The following is a 25,381-nucleotide window of genomic DNA, read 5'->3' as shown; positions in this document are numbered from 1 at the left end:
AATGCAGAATATGGCGACCTGGTCAAAAGTCCATTGACATCGGTAGGACTGGAAGAGGAGGGGCTGGAAAATTCTGGCTATAGTTGTTTTTAGAGTGTTACATTTGTTCCAAATGATACTTACTTTGAAATTGATATGGTTGTGCACGTTCTTATTACTACATTTTATTAACATTTGAAAGATTTATAGTATTGCATGCTTTGTACCAGCATTTTTTACTATCAGTTTTAATTTTCAACATGTAAATACACCAATGATACAGAAATTCCAAACGACTCCGTTGAAATTTAGGACTGACACAAGCTGCCTTTTTTGAGAAAAGAACTTTACAACAAAAATGAATAAAGCTGCATTCATTTATAAACATTGGCAAGAATTTGCATTGAATTACATGGAATCTGCAGCACTGAAATAGCCCAACTAGTCTGTGCTGTTTATAGTCCACACAAGTTTCCTTCCATTCTATCTGCCTGATTTCAGTCTTACAGCATATCTTTTTTCATTCACTCATGGGATGTGGCCTAGCCAGCGACCTTCTGGCCGGGCCAGCATTTACTGCCCATCCCTAATTGCCCTTGAGAAGGTGGTGGTGAGCTACCTTCTTGAACCACTGCAGTCCATGTGCTGTAGGTACACCCATAGGGCTGTTAGGGAGGGAGTTCCAAGATTTTGACCCAGCGACAGTGAAGGAACGGCGATATATTTACAAGTCAGGGTGGTGAGTGGCTTGGAGAAGAACTTCCAGGTGGTGGTGTTCCCATGTGTCTGCTGCCCTTGTCCTTCTAGATGCTAGTGGTTGTGGATTTGGAAGGTGCTGTCTAAGGATTCTAAGGATTATTCCCATTTCTCTGATGTGCTCATCTAGTACTCATCCATTTGTAAGCATCTAAGTTATGTGCTTCAATCACTCCTGTGGTAGCAGCATTCTAACTGTTGTCTGAGTAAAGAAATTTCTTCCTATTTCCCTGTTGGATTTATTAGTAACCACATTACATTTCTAGCCCTTTTGCATTCTCCCACAAGTGGAAACATTCCTCTGCGTCAATTCAGCTATTTGCCCTCAGACTCCACATGAATGAACCTTTGTCATGAGCCTACTGTGTGGTACCTTTATCATAGATTTCTTTACAGTCCAATAACATGACATCTAGTATATTAACCTTGTCTACGTCTTCAAAGAATACTGTTGGGTTAGGCATGATTCGACATTTTGGGATCCATGTTGACTATTTTTAATTATATTTTCTGACCCTGGATATTCTTCTGTCACTATCGTGGAGCTCGTACTTATGACTCCCTGACTTGGAGACAAAAGTTTGATACTCAGCAAAGCAGACCCCTTAGAGCTACTATGGTGGGCTGGCTTGGATATTTGAGGAAATATATACTGAGTGGGCTGCCACAAGGCTCGAATTTGAGAACACTACTACTTCTCATTGACAGGACTCAGAAACCCAAGGTAAACTGATTACATTTGTTGATGATACCAAACTGGGAGGAGCAGTGGAAATGGAGGAAATAACTCTCAAAGTATAGAAAGAGTTATATACAAGGTAAATATGTGAGTGGATCATGGCAGAATAAACTCAATGCAACTAAAATACAAAATGAGATAGAACACTAAGAAACACTTGCACCACGTGAATTGTTTTCCTAACGAGTAACAGTAGCATAAATTTCCATTCGAGAAGCTTATGGAGTATTGAGTGATGAAGCTTTCCTATTGTTCTTTGTGGACTGGCTTTGAATATTGATACCACTGTAGATGACATTGTCTGTGTTGCTAAGTGAGCGCCTTTCCACTTCACCACTCGGTGCTGGGGGTTTCTTTTGAAACTGCAGTGTTGCATAAATGATTCCATTTTCACTATTATTGAACTGGACATCTCCATAGCTGTGTGTTTCTGGTGAGCTACTTTGAGCGGCCCTCACATTTTCGTATATAGTGCTCTCCTCCGCTGCTACCAATTGCTACAATACAAAAAAAAATACATGATCCAATTTATTTCTGATTAACTTGATTGGTGATTTGTGCTGTTATGAGGAGAAATTTATTTCTTGATTACTATGTCAATTTATAAAGTATTGAAAATTATTTACAGCACAGAAACAAGCCATTGTCCCAACAAGTCTATGCTGGTGTCATTCTCCTAATGAACCTCCCCCCACCCCTCTTCATCTAATCTCACCAATAAATCTTTCAATTCCTTTCTCCATCATGTGCTTATCTAGCTTCCCCTTGAATGGATTTATGATATCGGCATCAACTGATCCCTGTGGTAGCGAGTTCCACACTCTGACCACTGGTAAAGAATCCTCCTGCACTCCCTCCTTTTCTAAGGATTGGTTGAGGCAAATAGTATTGTTACAATTAAGGGAAAGTGAGATAAGCACATGAGGGAGAAAGGAATAGAAGGAACTGCTGATAAGAGTTAGATGAGTCAGTTGGACTGAACGACCTGTTTCTGGATCCTATGAAGTTTATGTCATCCAGTTCTGCAAATTTCCAAACATTATTCACAGAATTCACACTTCCTTCATCCTTACCTCATTATCGTTTAAAGTCTTGTTTCTTTGATAAGATACAATGGCGTTTGAATCTGAAAAATCACAATGTTATTGTTGAAAGAACTGTAACAGGAATGGTTAAAATGCTTAAAATCATTGTGTTGCAGTGTGCATAATCTTACAATTGATCTACTTTCATGTGAAGCTCATCTGCATTGCACTCATGATTTCCCTATATAGAGCGGAAATTGCTCTTGGTTATTTTGCACAATATTCAGCAAGAGTGAAGATAACTCTCACCCTCACCATCTGATGGAGCAGAAAACCTGCCTATTGTAATTGAATCTTGATTTTCATCCCATTAATCCCTACATGGTGCTCTGTCACATTACTGCCCAAGGTGTGAAGGTGAAAATTAAACCCCCGCACCCTCCACTCCCCCCCACCAGCCAATTTGTGTTTAGAATTTTGCAACACAAAGATCCCTCATCCTACACTGAAAAGGAGCTCCTGTTCTGTTGTGATATCAGGGGGTAGACCAAACAATTCATTACAGGGAAAAATGAGCAGCCAAATTTACTTATGCAGAGTTAAAAGCAGTCTCTGTCTTTTGACACAACTGTATATTTTGGAGACAGGGAGGAACCAATTTATGTGACAGCAAACAAAATCTATTTGCTCAGCAGGGTCTATTCAAAAGGTGCACAATACCAAAAGTATACAGAATCTACTTTAAAGGAGTCTCTGCTAGCTAGAGGAAACAGAATTGATGGCTGAAACTAACTCAAATTTTCCTTCTAAGAACAGGGTTATTTCTCCAGCAAAATCAATGTGGAAGATAGTTTTACACAAATTATGTCCGTGTAGTCAATCCCAGTCAGTTACAGCAGTGCGGTCTACAAGTGTGATGGATGTGGGAATTATCCAACATCTCCATGGCCGGGGATAATGGTTTCACTATGAGCAGCTGGATGAATCAGAGGATCAATCTCTGGAACTGCATTGACAATACATTAACTCATCTATACCATTGGTCCATGAACAGTATTTGTCTCAGGGGGCCACAGCTGTTTGTGGCAACTCTCTCTGGGGCAATTGAAAACTAATACCTTTTGCTCGCTCTTCAATTCTTTGTATCTCCTTCTGCTTCAAATCAGTATCCCAATTTTCCCTAAAAGAAATCCGATGGTTTCTACCATTCCTCGTGACAAAGCATTCCATGCTTCAACTAGCCTCTGATTAATGAAACTTCTCCTAACCTTTTCCTTCAGTCACCTGGTAATAATTTAAAATTCATGACCCTTCAGCACTGACTCCCTAACCAGAAGAAATAATTTTCCCTTAGCCACTTGATCATTCATTTCGTTGGAAATCTCTGGTAAACAAGAAGGAAAAGGAAGAAAATGTGAAGTGAAGAAAAAAAAAAGAGAAACTTGACCTTTTTTGTTAAAGTATAGTTTGCATGTGCAAGGATGGTCATAAACGTGTGTGATTATCATCATAATATTAGGAGCAGATTTAACCTTGAAACACCTGTATCCTAAATGAAAGAGTTAGGAGATAGCTTTTTCTACTAGAATCTTGTTCCCTTATTGAAGTGAAGAGTTGTGAAACATGGTCAAGTTGACTAACCTTCCTGCTACTGCCGTATCTGCAATGAGATGCAGTACTGTTTGCACAACCTTTTCCTCTCAAACCTCCCAACAGCAGCAGAATTAACTGCCACAGAGTAAAAATAAGAGTAACGATGGGTGAAAAATGAGTAATTAATGGGTTTTATTAGATTTTATAAACATCTTGTGGTGCCCTCTCTGCTTTAATTAACATCCCAGCCATCACTGTGTCAACTTTAAGACTCAGGCTTTGAAATTTCACATCTGGATTTGGCTTCAGATGTCAAAGCCAAACACATCTGGATTCCCACTGTACAAAGCTTTTGCTTCAAAATTGAACTGTTTTTGTCAATAGCTATTTTTTTTCAGGGTTGGTGTCGCAGGGAAAATACTTTGACCTGCACATTTTTTTTTGTAGGAGTGCTTAAAGTGCGCTCAGCAAATTCGTGCATTCATGAATTTAAGGCAATCATTAACTCATTCCATTCATGGCTCCCCTGACTTCTTGCTGACAGGAATTTGGTGAACATACCAAAGGCACCCCATCTGAAAGATGACTCACTGAAATATTTCACCTCATATGATTTGGGGAAGAATGGGCTTGCTTGGTCTTAAACAGATCTATAATCACAAAAGGAAACTAAACAGAATCAGATTGTTTTCTTACAACCCACAGAAAATCTAATAAGTACTTGAGAAAACATTCCAACGTTGGTCATCTGACTCCCAAACTAATCCCTTTAGAGAAGAAATATCAATCCAGTATTTGACTGCAACTGATTACAATTGGGTCAAACCAGAAAAAAATTAGCTCATTAAATCCTCAACACTTTCAATTACAAGGGCGGAATCTTCCGGCCTTGCCAGCAGCGGGAATCCTGGTGGGCAAGTGTACTTGATTTGGCGGGAGACCAAATGTCTGTTTCCTGATGTCGGCATGAGCTGTCGGAATCTTGTTCACCCAACTTTCAAGGTAGGAAGAGCTTCCCGATGAACAATGTCGGGAAGATCTTTCGCAAGCATTAACACCTTATTAAAAAGCCTAGAGGGCCCCGGCCTGTTCAGTTGCAAGCGCACCATCCTCAGCCTGACCTGCTGGAATTGATGGGGCCACTGGCAGAGGGGAGGTGCAGTGGCAGGGCACCCTTGGAGTGTCCTGGGTCGATGCCCTGGGGTGCTGGGTTGGCACTACTCCTCCCTGTGGGTGCCCGATGGCACCTCCTTGACTCCCTGAGGAGAAGGGGCACCTGGAGGGAGGTCAAGGTGCCCTGTCCCCCTCTTGCCTTGTCATTGCTGAAACACACCGATGGCTAGACTGATGGTGTGGCAGGTTCAAGCGCAAATCTGGCAGAAACTGTGTTCTGCTGGACATGGGTTTCCAAGATGGCCACCACCCTTCCCAGTGCACTTGCACGCTGGAACCACAACAACAGACAAAATGTAGATGGATTCCCGCAGTCTTCTGTCTAGTCTGCAGACGGCCTCTGACAATCCTGCCTGATGTTCTCCTGCCTATCTCTGCATCTCCAAGATGCCTGTTAGGGCTAAATCCAGAGACTCGTCGTCTGAATTGGACTTAGCAAGGGCCTGGTCTCCAGCAGTCCTCTGAGTGACAGAGACCTCAGCTGTCACTGCCTCCGCCAGCTGTGGATCCATGTCTGTGAGGTGATCACTGGATTGTGAACCCGAGCCTGCTCTAGAACTAGGACCCGCCGAAGTGGATAGATCTGCACTGGTGGGGCATGTGGGTGAATGGCGTGATGGTGCTTCCTCTGAGATACTGACACTTCCTCGTCAGAGGCGGGCTGGGGCTGTGACATCTCGTGGATGATGTCCGCCCCCCATTTCTTGCTGGTACCTGGGATAGAGAAAAGAGAGGATTAGGGATTGACTAAGCAGGCTCACACATTAAAGATCACTCACAGTCAATGCCCGCATATTGTAGATGGAGACTGGATGCACCCTCACCGGGTTGTTGGGGGGGGGGAAGGCTGATCTCGCCTTCCGCACAAACACGGTCTTGCTCTTCTCCTGCCAACTCTGCGGCCTGTCCCTCAAAAGTTCTGAGGGGACGAAGTTCTGGAGTGCCACCTCCTGTCTTGGCCCACTCTCTTTTGCTACATGCCATTTTGTCCTGCAGAAAGACAGAAGGATTGATTGTGAGGCTATCGGGTGAATGACTGGTTCAGAAACATGCATGTCTATTGTCGCTGCTGAGCCCTCCCCAGTAAGTGATTAAGAAGCTGTTTGCCCTGGAACTAATATGAGATAGAGAGCTTAAAGTGGCTGGTACACATTCAGTGCTGATGTCCCATCTGCTGGTTGTGTGTGACATCTCTATGCACTCTAACCTTTGGACTGCCTGATGCCCTTTTTGAGAGTGTGAGTTTGCAGTGAGTAGATGGTGCCACTTACCCTGGCAGAGAACAGCAGACCATTCTTCTTTCTCTGCACTGCCGGGCTGCCCTTTATGGGATCTCACGGGCGCAAACCTCCTCCTAGGCTGCCGCGATCAGGTGGGAGAGCCTCCTGCTCCCATCCCACAGAAGCAGCACCTCCCGCCTTTCGTGGACAGCGTGGAGGGGTGTCTGCTGAGAGTCACCACTGAACCGTGGACCTGCAGGTTGCTGTCTTCTCTTGAAGATTATTATGGATGCAGAATCTGGAGCTCCTGGACTGCAGTGAGCGAATAGCTGGCTAGGTTCCCTTTAAATATGGCATCCGGACAATTCGACCCTATGACGTACGGCGGGGTGGAGGACTTCCTGCCAGCCCCGACACGAGACTCACCGAGCTCCTCACGGATGCACAATTAATGAGCTGAATAGTGCAAGATCTCACATGCTCAGCTGCTCCCACCCAACTCCAGCAGAAATCACTCCGACCTTAGACTCCAGAATGGAAGAGTCCGCCATTCGCCTTACAATCAAAAGGCCAGGGCCCATTGAAATTTCCCATCCACCAAGTAATTTCCTGTCAGATGCCCCTATCATTCTAAACCCATGTTGAATTTTACTTCCCGCAGGGTTCAGGGAAATATTTATTTTACCTAGCAACAGCAACAACTTGATAAAAGCAAAAAAACTGTGGATGCTGGAAATCCAAAACAAAAACAAAAATGTGTCCCTCTCCGCCGATGCTGCCAGACCTGCTGAGTTTTTCCAGGTATTTTTGTTTTTGTTTTGAACAGCAACAACTTAATCGTCTTCCATTTTTAACACATCTAGACTAGAAGTGCAGATTGCTACAATCGTAGGATTCCAACAAACCATATATTTTTATATTCTGCAGCAAATTATTGCCATAAAATGAAGTGATTAAAGAGAAATAGAAACTCACGTTTGTTGATTTGCCTCAGGTACAGAAGTAGAGAAACAGCCAACACCACAAGAACGCCCCCCAGCACTCCGAGCACAATGTAAATCAGACTGTGAAACAGACAATAGGCAAGGGACAGTGTTGGTTCACGATTGATTCTTGGCCATTTGTTTAAATAAAGCAAAGGTTTATACTTGTTGAACATCTTTCAAGAGCTCAGGACATTCCAAAGCGCTTTACACAATGGAGCAATTTTGAAGTATAGTTAACTGCTGCAATGAAGGAAATGAGGCAGCTATTTGCACACAGCATGGAGAAACAGGAATGTGATAATGACCAGATAATCTGTTTTATTCAGTGGCGTTGGTTAAGGGATAAATATTGGCCAAGCCTCCAGGGAAATCTCCTTGTGTTTCTTCAAATATTATCACAGGATCTGTTTCATCCACCTGAGGGGGCAAGCAAACGGGGCCTGGGTTTAACATCATATCCAAAAGGTGGCACCTCTGGTAGCACGGCACCCCCTCAGTACTGCGCCGGAGTGTCAGCCTAGATAACGTGCTCAGGTCTCTGGAGTTAAACAACCCTGCCCGCTGTGGCTCAGTTCATAGCACCCTCGCCTTTGAATCAGAGGGTTGTGGGTTCATGTCCCACTCCCGGAAACCAAGAACTGTGATTGTACTCGAAAAGAGTTGCAATCTGTGACTGTTGGTAACTCGAACGAGTTTCCTACAGGTAGGAAGTAGACGATAGAGACTTAATCAATGTTAAACAACCCTGCCCAACATCGCCCTCATACTGATGGCCACCTTTGTGTGCGGCTGCATCAAGCGGTGCGTAGACCCTCAGTACGCAAACACCAAGTGTCACTACGTGCTGAGGTTCTACCTGTCCCCGGTGTTGCGAAGGATGGGTCTGGCCACGCTGCCGCGGAACGCTCCAAGTAGTTGGACCGTGCCGTACCACCTGTCCCTGGTGGAAAAATTTATGCAGAAAAACACCTTTGACCACAAGTCCATCAGGCAGTGGTCAGCACGTAACGTCCTAGAGGCCCTGAGGGAAAAGGAGAGGGTGGACCCTGTGGGATGGTTCCCCGAGCAGACTGTCAAAGTCATTTGGCAGAATGCCTCATCGCCAGAACTTTCCAACAAGCACCAAGACGTAGCTTGGCTGGTGGTGAGAAAGGCCCTCCCCGTCAGATCCTTCCTACACGCCAGGAGGCTCACCCCCTCTGCACGTTGCCCTCGAGGTGGCTGTGGTGGGGAAGAGACCGTTGTTCACCTCCTTGTGGATTGTGCCTTTGCAAAGAAAGTCTGGAGAGAGATGCAGTGGTTGCTGTCGAGGTTCATCCCGAGCAGTTCTGTGACACAGGACTCTGTGCTCTACGGGCTGTTCCCAGGGACACACACCGAGACAAACATCGACTGCAGCTGGAGGATCATCAACTCGGTGAAAGAGGCGCTTTGGTCTGCCCGAAACTTGTTGGTCTTCCAGCACAAAGAGTTGTCCCCGACCGATTGTTGCGGACTGGCACAATCCAAAGTCCAGGACTACGTGCTGAGGGACGCACTAAAGCTTGGGGCAGCTGCCGCAAAGGCGCAATGGGGAAGGGTCGCTGTCTAAGACCTTTCTACCACAGCGCACCGAGAGACTGGGAACTGTTTAGAGCCCCTCGGGCTGTACAGATCAAAATGAAAGGCTGTAAATGATTGTAATATTGTTTGTACTGATGCACCTGGTGATACATTTTGTAAAAGTTTAACCTGGATTGTACCCTTGTAATGTTGTTTTTGAAATGGTTTGGAATGTGATTGAAGATATTTTATGAATAAAGTATATTTTTACAAAAAAAAAAGTTAAACAACCCTCTGACACAGAAAGTGAGTTTACTATCACTGAGCCATGTTTAATACATGTTAAAGTTCACTTTAAGGAAAAGAATACCTGATAAGCTCTGAGAAAATAGAATCAACAACAATTTAATGCACTCTATGGACTTTATATTCAGATGATCTTCATTGTCAAACCTATACAACAACACAGACATAGAGATATGACCCAAAATGAAATGCATAGCTTTTCAACATATTTTACATACTTAATGGTTATCTGGTAAAAATAAGTACACTGTATACGCTAGAAATGTGAATGAGAAACAGAAGTTTCTAGAAACACTCAGCAGGTCAGCAGGCGTCTATGGGGTGAACAGACCTGTTTAGGTTTGGGTATGAACAAGAATACTGAAGAGGCGTCCGCACTTGAACAATAACTATGTCTATTTTCTCCACAGGCTGGATGTATCTGCTGTGTGTTTCCAACACAGTCTGACATTTAGTTGGCGTTTACTCTTATCACCATTGTAACTTCAAAGACCTGATTCCTCAGTGTTTACATTGGGCTACAATTTCTGCTGCTTATTGTCGACAGCTCGGGCTAATAATACGGAAGTAAGACCAAAGCTGTGAGACATCTCATGTACTAGTAATCTCAAGGGCTGTGTGGATACATCGCTCTAATTCCTCCCTTTCACCAGCAGAAAAGCAAATACTTGGTCAGTGTCACTCTAGAATAGATAGCGGCAAGGCAAGATTGGCAAGTACAACTCATCATATACTAAATGAGATTAAGTTAACAGTGAAGTATCCATGGTGAATAAGAGTATCATATGAGGGCTGGCAAATTGGGGGTGCCTAATTTTTATTCTTCTTTCTCACCAGCAAGAATACCAATTTTGTCGAGCAGCTAACACAACAGCATAATGTAAATCCAGCAACCATTTCCATTCTGATGAGCTACATTCCAAAAGATTTTCACCCCTTTGGCCAAAACAATGGGGTGGGGGTTGGGGGGGGGAGTGTTCGGTGCAGGGTAGGGGGTGTGAATTTTATGGAGCTCACAAGGGCAGGAAATATGGTGTGCGGGGTGACTCAATTCGGTGGGGTGGGGAATTCCCATTTCCTGACGGCGGGTTGAGATGCAGTGACAAAGTCAGAGGCATGTTCATGACGTGTCGCGCCTCATTCTCTCCCTGGCACATGGAAGTTTAATTATAATCGAGTGGGAAAAGGTGAAAAGAGAGAAAGCGGAATTGTCTCACAGTTCCGGTTACCATGCTGGTAATAAAACCCTGTTGACAAAATTTCAGCTATTGTATCTCTCATATGCAAGCATTGAGTCATAGAGTCATAGTCATAGAGTTATACAGCACAGAAACAGGCCTTTTGGCCCATCGTGTCAGTGCCAGCCATCAAGCACCTATCTATTATAATCCCATTTCCCAGCACTTGGCCGATAGCCCAGTATGCCAAAGTGTTTCAAGTGCTCATCTAAATACTTCTTAAATGTTGTGAGGGTTCCTGCCTCTACCACCCCCTCAGGCAGTGAGTTCCGGATTCCAACCACCCTCTGGGTGAAAAAAACTTCCTTCAAATCCCCTCTAAACCTCCTGCCCCTTACCTTAAATCTATGCCCCCTGGTTATTGGCACCTCTGCTAAAGGGAAAAGTTTCTTTTTATCTATCCTATCTATGCCTCTCATAATTTTGTATACCTCTATCAGGTCCCCCCTCAGCCTTCTCTGCTCCAGGGCAAAGGACCCTAGCCTATCCAGTCTCTCTTCATAGCTGAAACGCTCCAGCCCAGGCAACATCCTGGTGAATCTCCTCTGCACCCTCTCCAGTGCAATCACATCCTTCCTATAGTGTGGCAACCAGAACTGCACACACTACTCCAGCTGTGACCTAACTAGCATTTTATACAACTCCAACATAACCTCCCTGCTCTTATATTCTAGGCCTTGGCTAATAAAGGCAAGTATCCCATATGCCTTCTTAACCACCTTATCTGCCTGTGCTGCTGCCTTCAGGGAGCTATGGGCATGTATACCAATGTCCTTCTGACCCTCTGTACTTCCTACCATTCATTGCGTTTTCCCTTGCCGTGTCAGTCCTCCAAAAATGCATCATCTCACACTTGTCAGGATTAAGTTCCATTTGATTAGCAAAGCTAATCAAAACACCAACAAGGAGAACATTGTACCTTGTAATAAATTTGGATTTTGAAGATTGGTTTTGGTCATCAGTGGAAATGATTTTTGTACTTGTGGAATGTGTCGTTGTTGTAGAAACATCACAAGAATACTCAGGTCCTGTTGAAACAAGGGAATAACATTTAGATTCACCTCATTTTCACTTGTCGTCAACTGAGAAGGCATCATTGTCAAACTAAATCTTCAGTAAGAGCCCAGTTGATACAATTAATTCGGATGATTTAATTTCTATGAAATTTTCTTCTCTCTCATAGTAAGTAGAGATCCTTCTGACACCTGGCTAGGGCTCATTTTTACTGACAATTTCTGTTTCTTTCTCACTCTTGCGAGTTGGTGGTGCAGAGTTACTACTGGAGCAGCATAGATCCCTGAAGGCAGCAGCACAGGTAGATAAGGTGGTTAAGAAGGCATATGGGATACTTGCCTTCATTAGCCGAGGCATAGAATATAAGAGCAGGGAGGTTATGTTGGAGCTGTATAAAATGGTGGGCTACAATCCAGATATTCCCTTTTTTGCCATGTGAAAACATAGGCCCAGATTTTCACCACGATGCAGAGCAACTCCGTCATGGCAAACATCCCAGAAATGGCTGAAAGTTCTAGGCCCTGTCCCTGAAACTGGCATTTCCCATCTTTGAGGTGGTGGATCTAGAGTCAGGATGGCGTTCGCGCATTTGCGAGTTGTGGAGGCAGCTGGTCACTTAAATCACCAGCTGCCTCCACTGAAGTGGGATTTTGGTAGGCCAGGAGCGTGAAACCCAGTGTGAGCAGATTACGCTAGGCAAGGAGAGGCTTGAAAATGGTGGATTCTTATGGCTAGCCAGTGTATCCTTCTGGAGACAAAACGTATCCTTTTGGATAGGGCCCCAGGACACATTTGGAAGAGGTTAGGCACCCTTTGGCTTTGTCAAAATTAAAAATAATCATGCACTTTTTATGCACAAACTCATTGGAACTGTCAAGCTGTCGAAGAACTATCAAGCTGTCAAGGAACTGTCCCAGCTGTTAAAGAAATGTCAAGGAACTGTCAAAACTGTCAAACAAGTGTAAAATCTGTCACAGAATCACAGAAATGTTACGGTGTAGAAGGAGGCCATTCCGCCCATCATGTCTGCACTGGCCCTCTGAGCATTTTAACTTAGTGCCAATCTCCTGCCTTTTCCCTGTAACCCTGCACATTGTTTCTATTTAAATAATCATCCAATGCCATCTTGAATGCCTCAGTCGAACCTGCCTCCACCACACTTCCAGGCAGCGCATTCCAAACCCTAACTACTCGCTGTGTGAAATTTTTTTTTCTCACCTCGCATTTGCTTCTTTAGCAAAACACTTTAAAACTGTGTCCCCTGGGTTCTCAATCCGTTTACGAGTGGCAACAGTTTCTCTCTATCTGCTCTGTCCAGATCCCACATGATTTTGAAAACTTCTATCAAGTCACCTCTTAAGCCTTCTCCTCTCTAAGGAAAACAGTCCCAACTTCACCAATCTTTCCTCATAACTGAAGTGTCTCATCCCTGGAACCATTCTCGTAAACCTCTCCTGCACTCTCTCCAATGCGCTCACATCCTTCCTATAGTGTGGCGCCCAGAACTGTACACAATGCTCCAGCTGAGGTCTAACCAGTGTCTTATATAAGTTCCTCATAACCTCACTGCTCTTGTACTCTATGTCCTATTAATGAAGCCTAAAATACTGTACGCTTTAGAAACAGCTCTCTCTACCTATCCTGCCACCTTTAAAGACTTATATTATTATACACCCAGGTCTTTCTGCTCCAGCACACCCTTTAGAATAGTATCCTTTATTTTATACGGTCTCTCCATGTTCTTTGTACCAAAGTGTATCACCTCACACTTCTTCACATTGAACTTCATCTGCCACCTATCTGCCCACTCCACCAATGTGTCAATGTCCTTTTGAAGTTCTACACTGTCCTTCTCACAGTTTACAATTCTCCCAAGTTTTGTGTTGTCCGCAAACTTTGAAATTGTCCCCTGCACACCAAGATCTAGATCATTTATATACATCAGGAAAAGCAAGGGTCCCAATACCAAACCCTGGGGAACTCCACTACAAACCTTCTTCCAGCCTGAAAAATACCCATTAACCACTACTCTCTGTTTCCTATCCCTCAGCCAATTTTGTATCCATATTGTTACTGTCCCTTTTATTCCAAGACTAATAACTTTCCTCACAAGTCTGTTATGTGGCACTGTATGGAACGCCTTTTGGAAGTCCATATACATCACATCAATGGCCTTGCCCTCATCAATCATCTCTGTTACCTCTTCAAAAAACTCCAGCAAGTTAGTTAGACATGATTTTCCTTTAACAAATCCATGCTGACTCTTCCAAATCAGTCCACATTTTTCCATGTGACTATTAATTCTATCCTGAATAATTGTCTCTGGAAGTTTCCCACCACTGAAGTTAAACTGACTGGTCTGTAATTACAGGGCAGCTCTTTACAACCTTCTTTGAACAAGGGCGTAATTTTTGCAATTCTCTTGTCCTCTGGCACCTCCCCTGAATCCAGGGAACATTGAAAGATTATTGCCAGTGCCTCTGCAATTTCCGCTCTCTCTTCCTTCAATATTCATGGATGCATCTCACCCGGTCCCGGTGCCTTCTCAACTTTAAGTACCGCTTATCTAATACCCCTCCTTATCAATTTTAAACCCTTCTAGTGATTGAGTTTCCTCCTCAGTCACCATGGCCTGGGCAGCATCTGCCTCGTAGGTAAAGACAGATGCAAAGTATTCATTTAACACCTTAGCCATGCCTCTTGCCTCTATGTGTAAATCCCCTTTCTGGTCCCTAATTGGCCCTACTCCTGCTTTTGTCACCGTTTTACTATTGATGTGCTTATAGAATACTTTGGGATTTCCTTGGGATTTGCCAATCTTTTATCATAATCCCTATTTGCTTCTCGTATTTGCTTTTTCACATCCCTTCTGAACCTTCTGTATTCAGCTTGGTTCTCAATTGCATTTGCTCCCTGACACCTGGCGTAAGCACACTTTTTCTTCTTTAACTTAATTTCAATCTCCTTTGACACCCAGGGAGCTCTGGATTTGTTTGTCCTGCCCTTCCCTTTTGGGGGAACAAACCTTGACTGTGCCCAAACCATCTCCTCTTTGAAGGTAGCCCATTGTTCAGCTCCTGTTTTTCCCGTTGACCTTTGGTTCCAGTCTATCTGGCCCAGCTCCGTTCTTACCACTTTGAAGTCCGCTCTGTGCCAGTTGATTATTCTTACTTTGGATAGACTAATGTCATTTTTCACCTTCATCCTAAACCTCATGATACAATGATCACTGTCCCCTAAATATTCCCCACTGTCACTTGGCCCACCTTATTCCCAAGAACCAGGTCTAGCTCCTTTCTTGGACTGGACAGATACCGCTGTCGGAAATTATCCTGAACACAACCTAGGAATGCTTGTCCCTCACTGCCCCTTACACTACCACTATCCCCAGTCTATATATGGGCAATTAAAGCCCCCCATTATAGCCACTCTATGATGTTTACGTCAAAGATGTTAAGGAACTGTCCAAGGATACTAGGTGAGTTGGCATGGGGGTGCGTAAGGGAAAAGGGTGATGAGTGGGGGCATGCGAGTGTGAAGGACCATGGGTGGTGGGTAGAGGGGCATGCATTGGCATAAGGGGTATGGGGCCATGGGACTGGGTGGAGGGGCATAGGTTGGCATAGGGAATATGAGGGGCCATGGGGAGTGGGTAGAGGGCCATGGGTTGTGTGGGGCGTGGGGGTTAGATGGGGGGCATGGGTTGGCATAGACTGGCCATAGATAGGGCATAAGGAGTGTGTGGAGGGTGAGGGGTGAGGGCTATTTTTTGTTTCAATCTTTTTAAAAATTGATTTAAACACAGTGCTGGAGCACAGAGGCGGACCTTCCAGCCAGTCCACCTCCACATCTGGCAGCCTCCGCACTCATCCTGGGGACGACAGGAACAACTTTTAATCCAACTTGTACCCCTATGAATGGAAATCCCAACTGTGGGCGGCTATTTTTGAAGGTAGGTTTTGCAGAGCCTGGAATTCTCCTCTCTCTCTCCGAACCCAACCCAGGTATGGAAACCCGGGCCATAAAGTTCCAGGCAGAGAGCTGACCTCTCCCACTGCTGGAAAATGTATACCTGGGGGTCCAGCAACCCCGCCCTGGAAAGATGTCCCCGAGGGAAAAAGGATGGCAGGTGAGCATTAAAGGCAAAGGGACATCAAGCAGTTAATATACATGTGGTGTTTTCCTGTTGAAAGAATGTATTTGTTCTGATGAAGAGCCTTACAGACTCGAAACGTTAACTGTGTTCCTCTCCGCAGATGCTGTCAACCTGCTGAGTTTTTCCAGGTATTTTGCTTTTATCACAACATTTAAGAACTCTATTTGCTAGACACGTGGGGCCTGAGCTTTGGCGAAGTGGCAATCAGAGTTGGATTGCCACTCCTCTCCTAGTTTCTTACCCGAAAATACTTTGGACCCTTTCTCGCCTGAACTTCTGGCTGAGGCTGGGTGAGAACTGTGCAGGGCAATGCGCTCCCAGGGGCCTGCTGTCGAAGGCTGCAGAGTCAGACACAAGGAGGCCTCACCCCCCCTTTTTTACAGCACTTGCTGCCGTAAATCAAGTTTAAAGGTCCAGCCACTTTCAAGCCAGGCAGAGGGTAGGTTTGTCAGGTAAGTGGGGAATTGGGGGAGGGCGGGTGGGGTTCGGGGGGAGGGTCAGGATGGGGGAGGGGGTTTAGGGCAGGGGGTGGTTGGGTAGTTGGGAGGGTTGGGCAATTGGGGGGTTGGGCAGTTGGTGGGGTTTTGGAAAGTTGGTGGTGTCAGGCAGTTGGGGGGGGGGGGGGTTTGGGTAGTGGGGGGGGTGGGGCAGTTGGGGATAGGTCAGGCTGTCAGGGCCGGGGCGGGGGGGGCGGTTTGGGCAGTCTGCAGGGGGTGGTCAGGTCTTCCCGGGGCAGGAGTGGTGGGGGTAGTTGGGGGTTGGGAGTGTCCTGTGAGGGGAGGTGTCCCATGGGGGAATTCCTGTGGGGAGGTCCTGTGGGGTTAGGAGTCCTGTGGGTCTGGGAGCCCCATGGCAGGGGTGTAGTCCCGTGGGAAGGTTGTGTTTGGTGTGGGCAGGGTGAGTCCTGTGAGGGTTTGGAGGTGGGAGGAGTCCCAGGGGTGACGTTGGGGGTGGTCAGTGTGGGTCAGGACAATTGTTACCCAGAAGCTAGAAGTGGTTTTAATTCTTATAACTTTTTCTGGGTAACTATTGATGTAACACAGTCAGGACCGTCCAACCATCCATCTGATTGACCAGTCAGTACAACCATTCGAATTAGGAGCAGGAGTGGGCCACATGGCCCCTCGGGCCTGCTCTGCCATTCAATAAGATGATGGCTGATCCGATTCCTCCATATCCCGGCCTACCCCCATAACCTTCACCCCCTTACTTGTCAAGAATCTATCTAGCGCTACCTTTAAAATATTCAAAGACTCCACTTCCACCATCTTTTGAGAAAGAGAGTTCCAAAGACCCACGACCCTCTGTGAGAAAAAAATTTCTCCTCCTTTCTGTCTTAAACGTGCGACCCCTTATTTTCAAACAGTGACCCCTACTTCTAGATTCTCCCACAAGATGAAATATCCTTTCCACATCCACCCTGTCAAGACCCCTCTGGGTTTTATATGTTTCAATCAAGTCTCCTCTTACTCTTCTAAACTCCAGCGGATACAAGCCTAGCCTGTCCAACCTTTCCTCATATGACAACCCTCCCATTCCCAGTACTAGTCAACTAAACCTTCTCTGAACTGCTTCTAATGCATTTACATGCTTCCTTAAACACTGTACACCAGTACTTTACACCAATACTGTGCACAGTACTTTAATCAAATTCCATTTTAATTTAATGGGATTAATGGAGTTCCAACGATGTTTACACATGTTTTGGGGAATATTTCTGTCCATTTTTTATGAAAAATGCAAATCAGTGACCTTGTTCAGAACTGTTGAGAAACCAAATGGAGTGAATTTGGTCTGTTCCCATTGCTCAGGGTGACTGAAGGAACTTAACCAGTGACCAGTTTGGATAAACATTAATTAATTAAAAAATTCAATTACCATTTTGTTTGTTTACAGTAACACTTACCACTGCTGCCGATATGTGTCACATACACACAGGTCTCCCATGAGATGCTGATCACCAACACATTAACCATTTCACTGGGTTTTTCTCCCTGATTATTCGAGGCTGTGCAGTAATATTGATGACGTTGCTGTTTGAACGATTGACAATGTAGATCCAGTTTATTGGTGTCAGAGATCTTTGAATCTTCAGACAGGGTCTTTTCATACCATGTGTACTGAATGGGGAGGGATCCCTGGACAGACTCACAGGAGATGGACACTGAACCCCCAGAACATGAGACATTTGGTGGTGATGAAAATTTAAGCACAGGAACAGACACGGGGTCTGTGGGAAAGAAACAAATATTCACATATTGACTGAGCATCCAAAAATCAAATACTCTCCAATTTTCCCCACTTCTGTATCTCACCCAGGGCCTGTCTTGTTGGAATCTCAACAGTGCATTCACCTCTCCATATCTCTCCATCCTCCTACCAGCCTGAACTATCACGTCTGTTACCAGATCAGAACTTCAAGCCTCCAGGTCAAGAAAGCAGCAATGATACCGAGAATGCTTCTATTTGAAAATCAGGGCTACCAATGTCTCTCAGTAACAGGTAGCCAGCCTACGTTACTGTTTAATTGTTTGAGTCTCAGATGTGAATTAGTTGGAGGCAATTGTGGATTAGCACAGCAAAAAACAGTGATGAAAAATTGCCAGATATCAGTTACAAACTTTGTGGATTTGCTTAGGTGGTGGGAGGTTTTGTTGCCGGGTTGGGGGTGGGGGGAGGGTGGGCAGTAGCGGGGAAAGCTACCCTCCCTATTCATGATGGCATTGGAAATACATTTTCCTGCTGCAGCTAGGAGTTCCTCATTGCTTTTAACATCCCAGCTTCCCAAGCCCTGGAAAACACAGCCTGCAAACCATTGAATTCCAATGGATCCCAAAATCAGAGGAGTAGAGCCTCAGTTAAATATAATAGTCATTGATCTGCCCTCTCCAGAGTGAGACACTCGGACACCTTGAACCTGTTACGGTTAAAAAAGAAGCCATTTATGGCCAGTTGGGCGGCACAATTTAAACAATTTAGGGCCCCCACCAGACCCTCTCCTGCCTTTTGGAGATATGGGCACAGGGAACTTCCACTTGAACTCTGTGTCAGAGCCAATAGCTGAAGCACAAAGGGAACCAGATTCACCAACAATTTTACTAAGAGTTGTTGGGCCTTCACTACTGTCACTGAGACAAACTCAAAAACAATTACTTCAAAACAAAATACACTTGGCAATTGGGCCTCTATCATTGAAATGCTACAGCTTGTGAGCCTGTCCCTGAGTTCTTTGCTGCTTATGCCCAGCTCCATTGGAAAATAAAAAGAGATCTGGAAAATTGCTAAAAGGGTAGGTCATATTGCCCTTTGAGCCTGTTCTGCCATTTGATTAGATCATAGCTGGTCTATTTGTTAACACTATCCATGGAAGAAGATATCCTCACAATGCCCTTCGACATTAACCCACTCAGGTACAAGCTGCACTCCTCCATTCTCTGTCCAATTGAGGATGATGTGTGTGGAAGGCCAGTCAGTACATCGCAGGTTACCCGCTGTTATCCGATCATCCTTTTCATCAACGGCTTCCGGGGCGCAGTGACTGCTCTGTATCCAGGATCATTGTTTAATGATCCTGCTACTGAATCCTCAGAAATACCCAGACACGGCTTCTTTGTAGGTTTCTTCCACTTGTTGCTGGGAAACAGTATCTCTCTCTGACTGCTCACTGCCTCCAGCAGTACATCAAGAGAGGGATTGTTAAACTGGTTGCGAGCCTTTGACTATTCTGAAACTAGCTTCTATGATAGTTATCACTTGTCCAACACTCGGGCCATTGGTGTAGAGTGGGGGGATTCCTCCACATGATTGATTGTGTCTGTGGCTGAAGCCTGTCATCCTGGAGGCTCCTTCATTGGGGCTTCTAGCTCCAATGGCCTCCCAGCATGCCACCAGGAAGTTGTCTCCAAGGAGTTCTGTATTTTGATGAGGGGAGGGGGCATGTTGATGGTGGGAAAATGCTTCACATTTGGAACATGGCTCTTAGGTGGTGCCTCAACTGGCCTAGCTATCTGCCCACTTTGTGGTTTTGTCCACGCTTGTGACTTTGATCCCAGGCTGACCCTGGCAAACTCCCCCAGAGCCAGGAAGGTGTTGGGGAGCCGTTGCAATGCAACTGCCCCCTATTTTCCCAGTCCTGGCACCTCTAAACCTTTCTCCATTATCTCCACCAGGTGAGAAAATTCCACCCAATGTCTCAACAATCAATAGGGATGATCCTTTTAGCCACACTTCTTTGAATTTAATCTTTCATGGGAATGCGAGTATTGCTGGCCAGGCCCGTATTTGTTGCCCCTCCCTAATTGCCCTTGAACTGAATGGTTTGCTGGGCCATTTAAGAATCAACCACATTGCTGTGGGTCTGGATTTCCTTCCCTAAGGGGTATTAATGAACCAGATTAGTTTTTATGTCAATAAATGATAGTTGTCATGGTCACCAAGACTAACTTCATATCCCAGATTTATTAATTGAATTTAAATTCCACCCACTACCACAGTGGGATTTGAACTCCTACTTTGAAACCTCTGGATTATTATCCCAGGTGACATTAACACCATGTCCCCCATCCTGTAAAGCTAAACTCTGTTTGGCTGACCTAAGTATCTTGTTGATTATGTGTATCACCTATTATATCAGGAAGACTCTGAATTCTGTTAAATTCTGGGGGTTGATTCAATTTTCATGACTTTCGATGAATTTGTACAATTAGTAACAACTTGCTGCTAAATTTGTTATTATCTGTCTATTAATATTAGTCTGAATGCAAACGCCTGACAGTGTGATATTTAATAATGTTCAGAGACAGAAAAATGTGCTGAGCATCCCATGATGTTTGACAAGGTGATGGTGTAGTAGTATTGTCACTGGACTATTAATCCAGAAAACTAAGGTAATGCTCTAGGGACCTGGGTTCAAATCTAGACATGGCTGATGGTGGGATTTGAATTCAATAAAAATCTGGAGTTAAAAGTCTAATGATGACCATGAAACGATTATTGTAAAAACCCATCTGATTCACGGACATCCCTATAGGGAAGGCAATTGGTCTGGCAATTAGGGATGGGTAATAAATGCTGCCCTAGTCAGTAATGTCCACATCCCATGAATGAATATTAAAAAAAAACTCTTGTAGTTTTTATGTACCTTGTTGATTATGTGTGCCACCTATCATATCAGGGAATGTACTAAACATAATAAGCTCTGCTGAGTGATTCTACTTTGAATATTTTCTAGCTGCTCATTACTTTGATTATTTGTGGCTATTAAACTTAGGGACATTTAATACAACTCAGAGACAGAAAAATGTTCTGAGCATTTCATGTGATGTTTGGTCCAGTATCCTGTAGATAAAGGAATTGTTAGTCTGATAATATTTGAAGTTCTTGGTCAGAAAGTTGGACAGGTGACGAATTGGGTTTGGGTAACATGAGTCGGATTTCCCGACCTCTGCCCTCTACCTGCAAGACTCTGCATTGCTGTGGAGCCTCGGGATATTGGAGCTGTCATGTTTCCTCCCAGATAAAACATTGATCAGACATTTCAGTCGAGAGTAATATAGAAATCACTGAGAAATGTACCGTCAGATATTTGTAGCTCTAGAGAAAACCTTAAGTCACGGGAAAGACCAGGTCTATCAATGCCACAGCTGTACCATCCTGTATCTTCTGCATGAAGATCCTCCATAGTAACAACAAATATTCCTTGTGACTTGTTATCTGTGATCGACATTGTTCCTCGCCGTCCGTCTGGATCATCTGTTCTCACTAAATATGAGCATTGAATAGTCCTACCATGACACCAATATTTCATGTTTTCCTGGTACTTTCCGTCATAGTGACAATTTATTGTGATCGCTCTTCCCACAATTCCTGTTACTTTCTTGTCTGCCCACAATTCACCTGAAACTGAGGAGGCAACATTTCAGTAATTGAACAGGGAATAACTACTTAATACAAACAGATACGTGTTAATGAAAGTTACCACTGTGTACAGAGGAAACTCCACTAAATCTACAACTGCAATTGAATTCCTTCTAGCTTCTGATGAAAAAAAATATAGTGACTTATCACAGCCTCAGGATGTGACAAATTATTTCACAGCAAATGATTTACTTTAGAAATATTTGGGGTATTTTAACTTTCTTGATCCACCAGCAGCAATAGGGGTTTCTAGAGGGCAGGGAACCTGGAAATCGGAGTTCTGTCGCAAAGAGTGCAGTTTAGCTCCATTGTGTGTGTGCAACATCACTGATTGATTAACAGGCTTGGTTTCCAGTCAGGTGGGGAAGAGTATGGAGGAGGCTGCAGTCCCAAATCAGTCTCCGTCCATACTGCAAGGGGCGGGGATGGGGACGTCTTTGGAGCTTGTGGGCTAGGGGCAGTATTGGATTCTGGTTGGGTGGGATTGGAGGCCTCGGGGTTGGGCCAGTGTTGGGTGGCTTAGGAAGAAGGTCAGTGGACTTTGTGGGGGTGTGAGAATGAGAGGCCCACTGGCTGGGTTGTGGTGTTGGTGGTTTTATGGGTGAGGTTGGGGGAGATCGGAAGGATCGAGGTGGGGGGGTTTTTCCAATTGCATGGAGGCTGGCCAGACAAACACACTGGATCCAGCAGTTAAGTGGAAAGGCACTTAAGCTCTGATCTCTCAGTCCCTCACTTTGGTTTAACTGTCATGTTTCTCAGTGCCTGAGAAACATAAGAGGTCAGAGGTAAATTTCAAATGATGAAAACAAATGAGACCTCCGGCCTCATTATAATATTTAAATTGCCAACCCATCTCCTTTGAGTATGTTGGTCACCCACACATATCCCCCACCTCTCCTCTCACTTCTGCTAAAATGAGAAGTGGGTGGGTTGGAGATGGCTATGAGTTGGAATTCAGGCTTCTAACAATTTAAACCCAACCTAAAACAAACCCTCCTGTTTTCTAAGCTTTACATACCCACTTAGTTACAATTGTTATTGTGTCAGTTGTGGTTTTGTTTAGGTACTCTCAACTCAGTGTTGATAGCGTGTTGGTACAAATTCTAATCAACGCCTAAAATGCCAGCTGACATTGCAGGGACTTGCTGCTATTTTAGACCATTGAGACCATGGGTGGAATCTTGTGGCTGGAATTCTCTATGCCCGTTGGCAGTGGGTGGGTTTAGCAACGTGAGCAGGCAATATGACAGGAAGGCCAAAACTCAGTTTTACAACGTCATGAAACCAGTTTGCAATTGTCCGCTCTGCCCGTCAATGGCGGGTCGCATTTCCCACCGTCGGAATTTGGGAAATTCAGGGTAATACACCTGCATGTCATTATAAGCCCACTCGCCAGAATCATATCCCACCCGCTGGACCATCTGAGCACATTCGACTTCAAGGAAGAGGTGCCGGGCATTCAGGCGAGGGCACAGGCACGTGGCTTTTACCCGACTGGCTGACAGTGCGATGCCAGGGCAAGTGCTGCACTGTGATTGAAGGTAGTGCACAAATACGTGCGGGATGTGGGGGAGGGAAGCAGCCGCGGATTAGGGAAACATTGTAGAAAGTGACCATTCCCCTGCAGCTGAGTCAGTTCAGGTGCAGCCACATAGACAGGCTTGGAGTCAGGCCTCTAGCTTATCTGGCCGCTCAAGCAATACAGAGCTTTTCACCCCTAGGGGACCGACTGCAAATTAATGAGCGTTTTCGTGGACTGCGGTACAATTGGACGACTGGGTACGTGGTACAATCTCCTCGCTAAAGCTGGGCCATGGGGCAGTCATTGCTGGAGGTGCTCACAGCCGCTTGCAACATCAGCATCCCGGTTTGGACCAGTTTTCCCATAATTCAAGCTAACAGTGCAGCCTTGCAGTGCGGGTTAGGAGAATGCCTGTGCCTGAGCTGAGAGCACAGCCTGCAGTCCAGTGGGCAAAGCTGCTGCCAATCGGTCAGGTGGAATGGGGCGGAGGTTGGTGGGGTCTTGGGTAGCCATGCAGCGCACTAAACTCTGGCCATCCAAGTGGTGGCCAGCACTCCCTGGATGAGTTAAGGGTCCTTCAGACCGAACCAAGAGAGATTCCTAGAACACCCATGCTAACCCACCCGTCTCTCTCTTTCATCCTGCAGGAGGACTACATCAGGAACATAGAGCTGGATGATCTAGCTGCATGCCTCATGGCTTATAGAGAGCAGAGATGAAGGAGAGGAGGCTGACAGGGGTGCCTGGCTGGGCAGAGGGAGGAGCAGCACCCTCAGGAAGAAGGGGTGGCTGGTGTTCCCGCTCCCGCCGCTGAAGAGCCACAGCGAGCCATCGCTGGTCGGTGCCTAGTAGACCAAGGGTCTATAGATGGCGTCTGTCATTCCTGCAGATGACCGAGAACCAGTGTCGGCGAAGACTGCGCATGTCTAGGGAACTGGTCGGTAACAGCTGCCAGTTACTGCAGGATTTGGTGCCACGGGCACATGGAGGGCATCCACTGCTCAGGCTTGTGAAAGTGACCATCGGATGTCGGGAAATTCAGGGTAATACGCCTGCATGTCATTATAAGCTCAGCTCACCAGAATCATACCCCACCCGCTGGACCATCTGAGCACGTTCGATATTGAAGGTGCTCAATTTTTATGCCAGTGGCTCCTTTCAGGGCTCCACATGGGATCACTGGATATCCCAAGCCTCCATACACAAAAAAGGATCCATGAGGTCATGAACAACACCAGCTTCACGAAGGCACACAACTCTGTGCATTTCACCCAGGACCAGGAAAGCCAGGATGCAAGAGCACTGGGATTTGCACTGATCTCAGGTTTCCCACAGGTACATGTTGCGACTGACTTCACTCAAGTGGTGCTCGGGGCTCTGTGGCAACAAAAGGTCAACTATGCCCACCGCAAGGGCTTCCACTTGCTATATGTTCAGCTGGTGTGCGACCACCCTGCAGGTCTGCGATCAGTTCCCAGTTTGCAATTGTCCGCTCATTCCAGGCTGGATTGGTAATGTTGATGCACCTCTTGCATCCAGAGCCGGGATACAGGACATCACGGTGTGCCGCCAAGGTGTCCAAAAGGCGCTCAAAGGACACGTCACTAAACCGGGGCGGGGGGGTTGGGGGGGTGGTTTGCAGTCTTCTTGCCTTTTGGGGCCATGTCTTCTGTGCAGCAGTCCTGGGCTGGAAGCACAGAGTGAGGCTGCATTTTAAATATGGCGGGTGTTGTGAGGAAGCGGTGAGATAAAGGCGTGGCGGGCGAATCAGAGGCTGCCCACCATCGAAATGGTGCATTTCCCGGAAAGCATAATCGGGATGTTACAGTGTGAAAAGCCACCATTACGGCCAGTGGGTTAACATCCTTTTTCCTTCCCGCTACTGCACTTGGTGCAAATCTGGAACGATTACGCCCTGTGTCTTCACCACATGGCGAGTTTGGTCACAGAGGGCATTTAATCGGATGGGACGGTAGTGAGCACAGACCCCAGTTTTACGCAAGATACAGATCTTAGACCCACATTTCTCCCTTTCACACTGAACATGAAATTCTATCATGTTATGAATGCTTTTGCCTGGAGGCTCCTTTACCATGAGGTTATCGATTTTATCCATCTCATTGTACACTACCAGGTCTAGGATAGCCTGCTCCCGAGTTGGCTGTGGAACGTACTGCTCTATGGAATTGTCCCAAAAACACCCTATGATCTAATTT

General features: G+C 45.5%; 1 protein-coding gene across 1 annotated transcript in view; it reads right to left on the bottom strand.

The window, feature by feature from the left end:
* Positions 1–960: 960 nt before the first annotated feature.
* The window catches only part of LOC144684062 (polymeric immunoglobulin receptor-like), an 85,777-nt gene continuing 61,356 nt past the window's right edge, over positions 961–25,381 (bottom strand). Inside the window, exons 5-10 of the mRNA XM_078547777.1 lie at positions 21,302–21,631; positions 17,634–17,957; positions 11,477–11,585; positions 7,461–7,549; positions 2,548–2,600; positions 961–1,971 (exon numbers count right to left, since the gene is read on the bottom strand). Coding sequence (XP_078403903.1) covers positions 1,693–1,971; positions 2,548–2,600; positions 7,461–7,549; positions 11,477–11,585; positions 17,634–17,957; positions 21,302–21,631 — 1,184 coding nt within the window. The 3' untranslated portion in view covers positions 961–1,692. The remainder of the gene's footprint in view (positions 1,972–2,547; positions 2,601–7,460; positions 7,550–11,476; positions 11,586–17,633; positions 17,958–21,301; positions 21,632–25,381) is intronic.

Source organism: Cetorhinus maximus, chromosome 8 (assembly GCF_964194155.1).
Source record: "Cetorhinus maximus chromosome 8, sCetMax3.hap1.1, whole genome shotgun sequence".
NCBI lineage: Eukaryota > Metazoa > Chordata > Chondrichthyes > Lamniformes > Cetorhinidae > Cetorhinus > Cetorhinus maximus.
The sequence above is the reverse complement of the archived record's forward strand: the minus strand, read 5'-3'. Positions and strand labels throughout refer to the sequence as shown.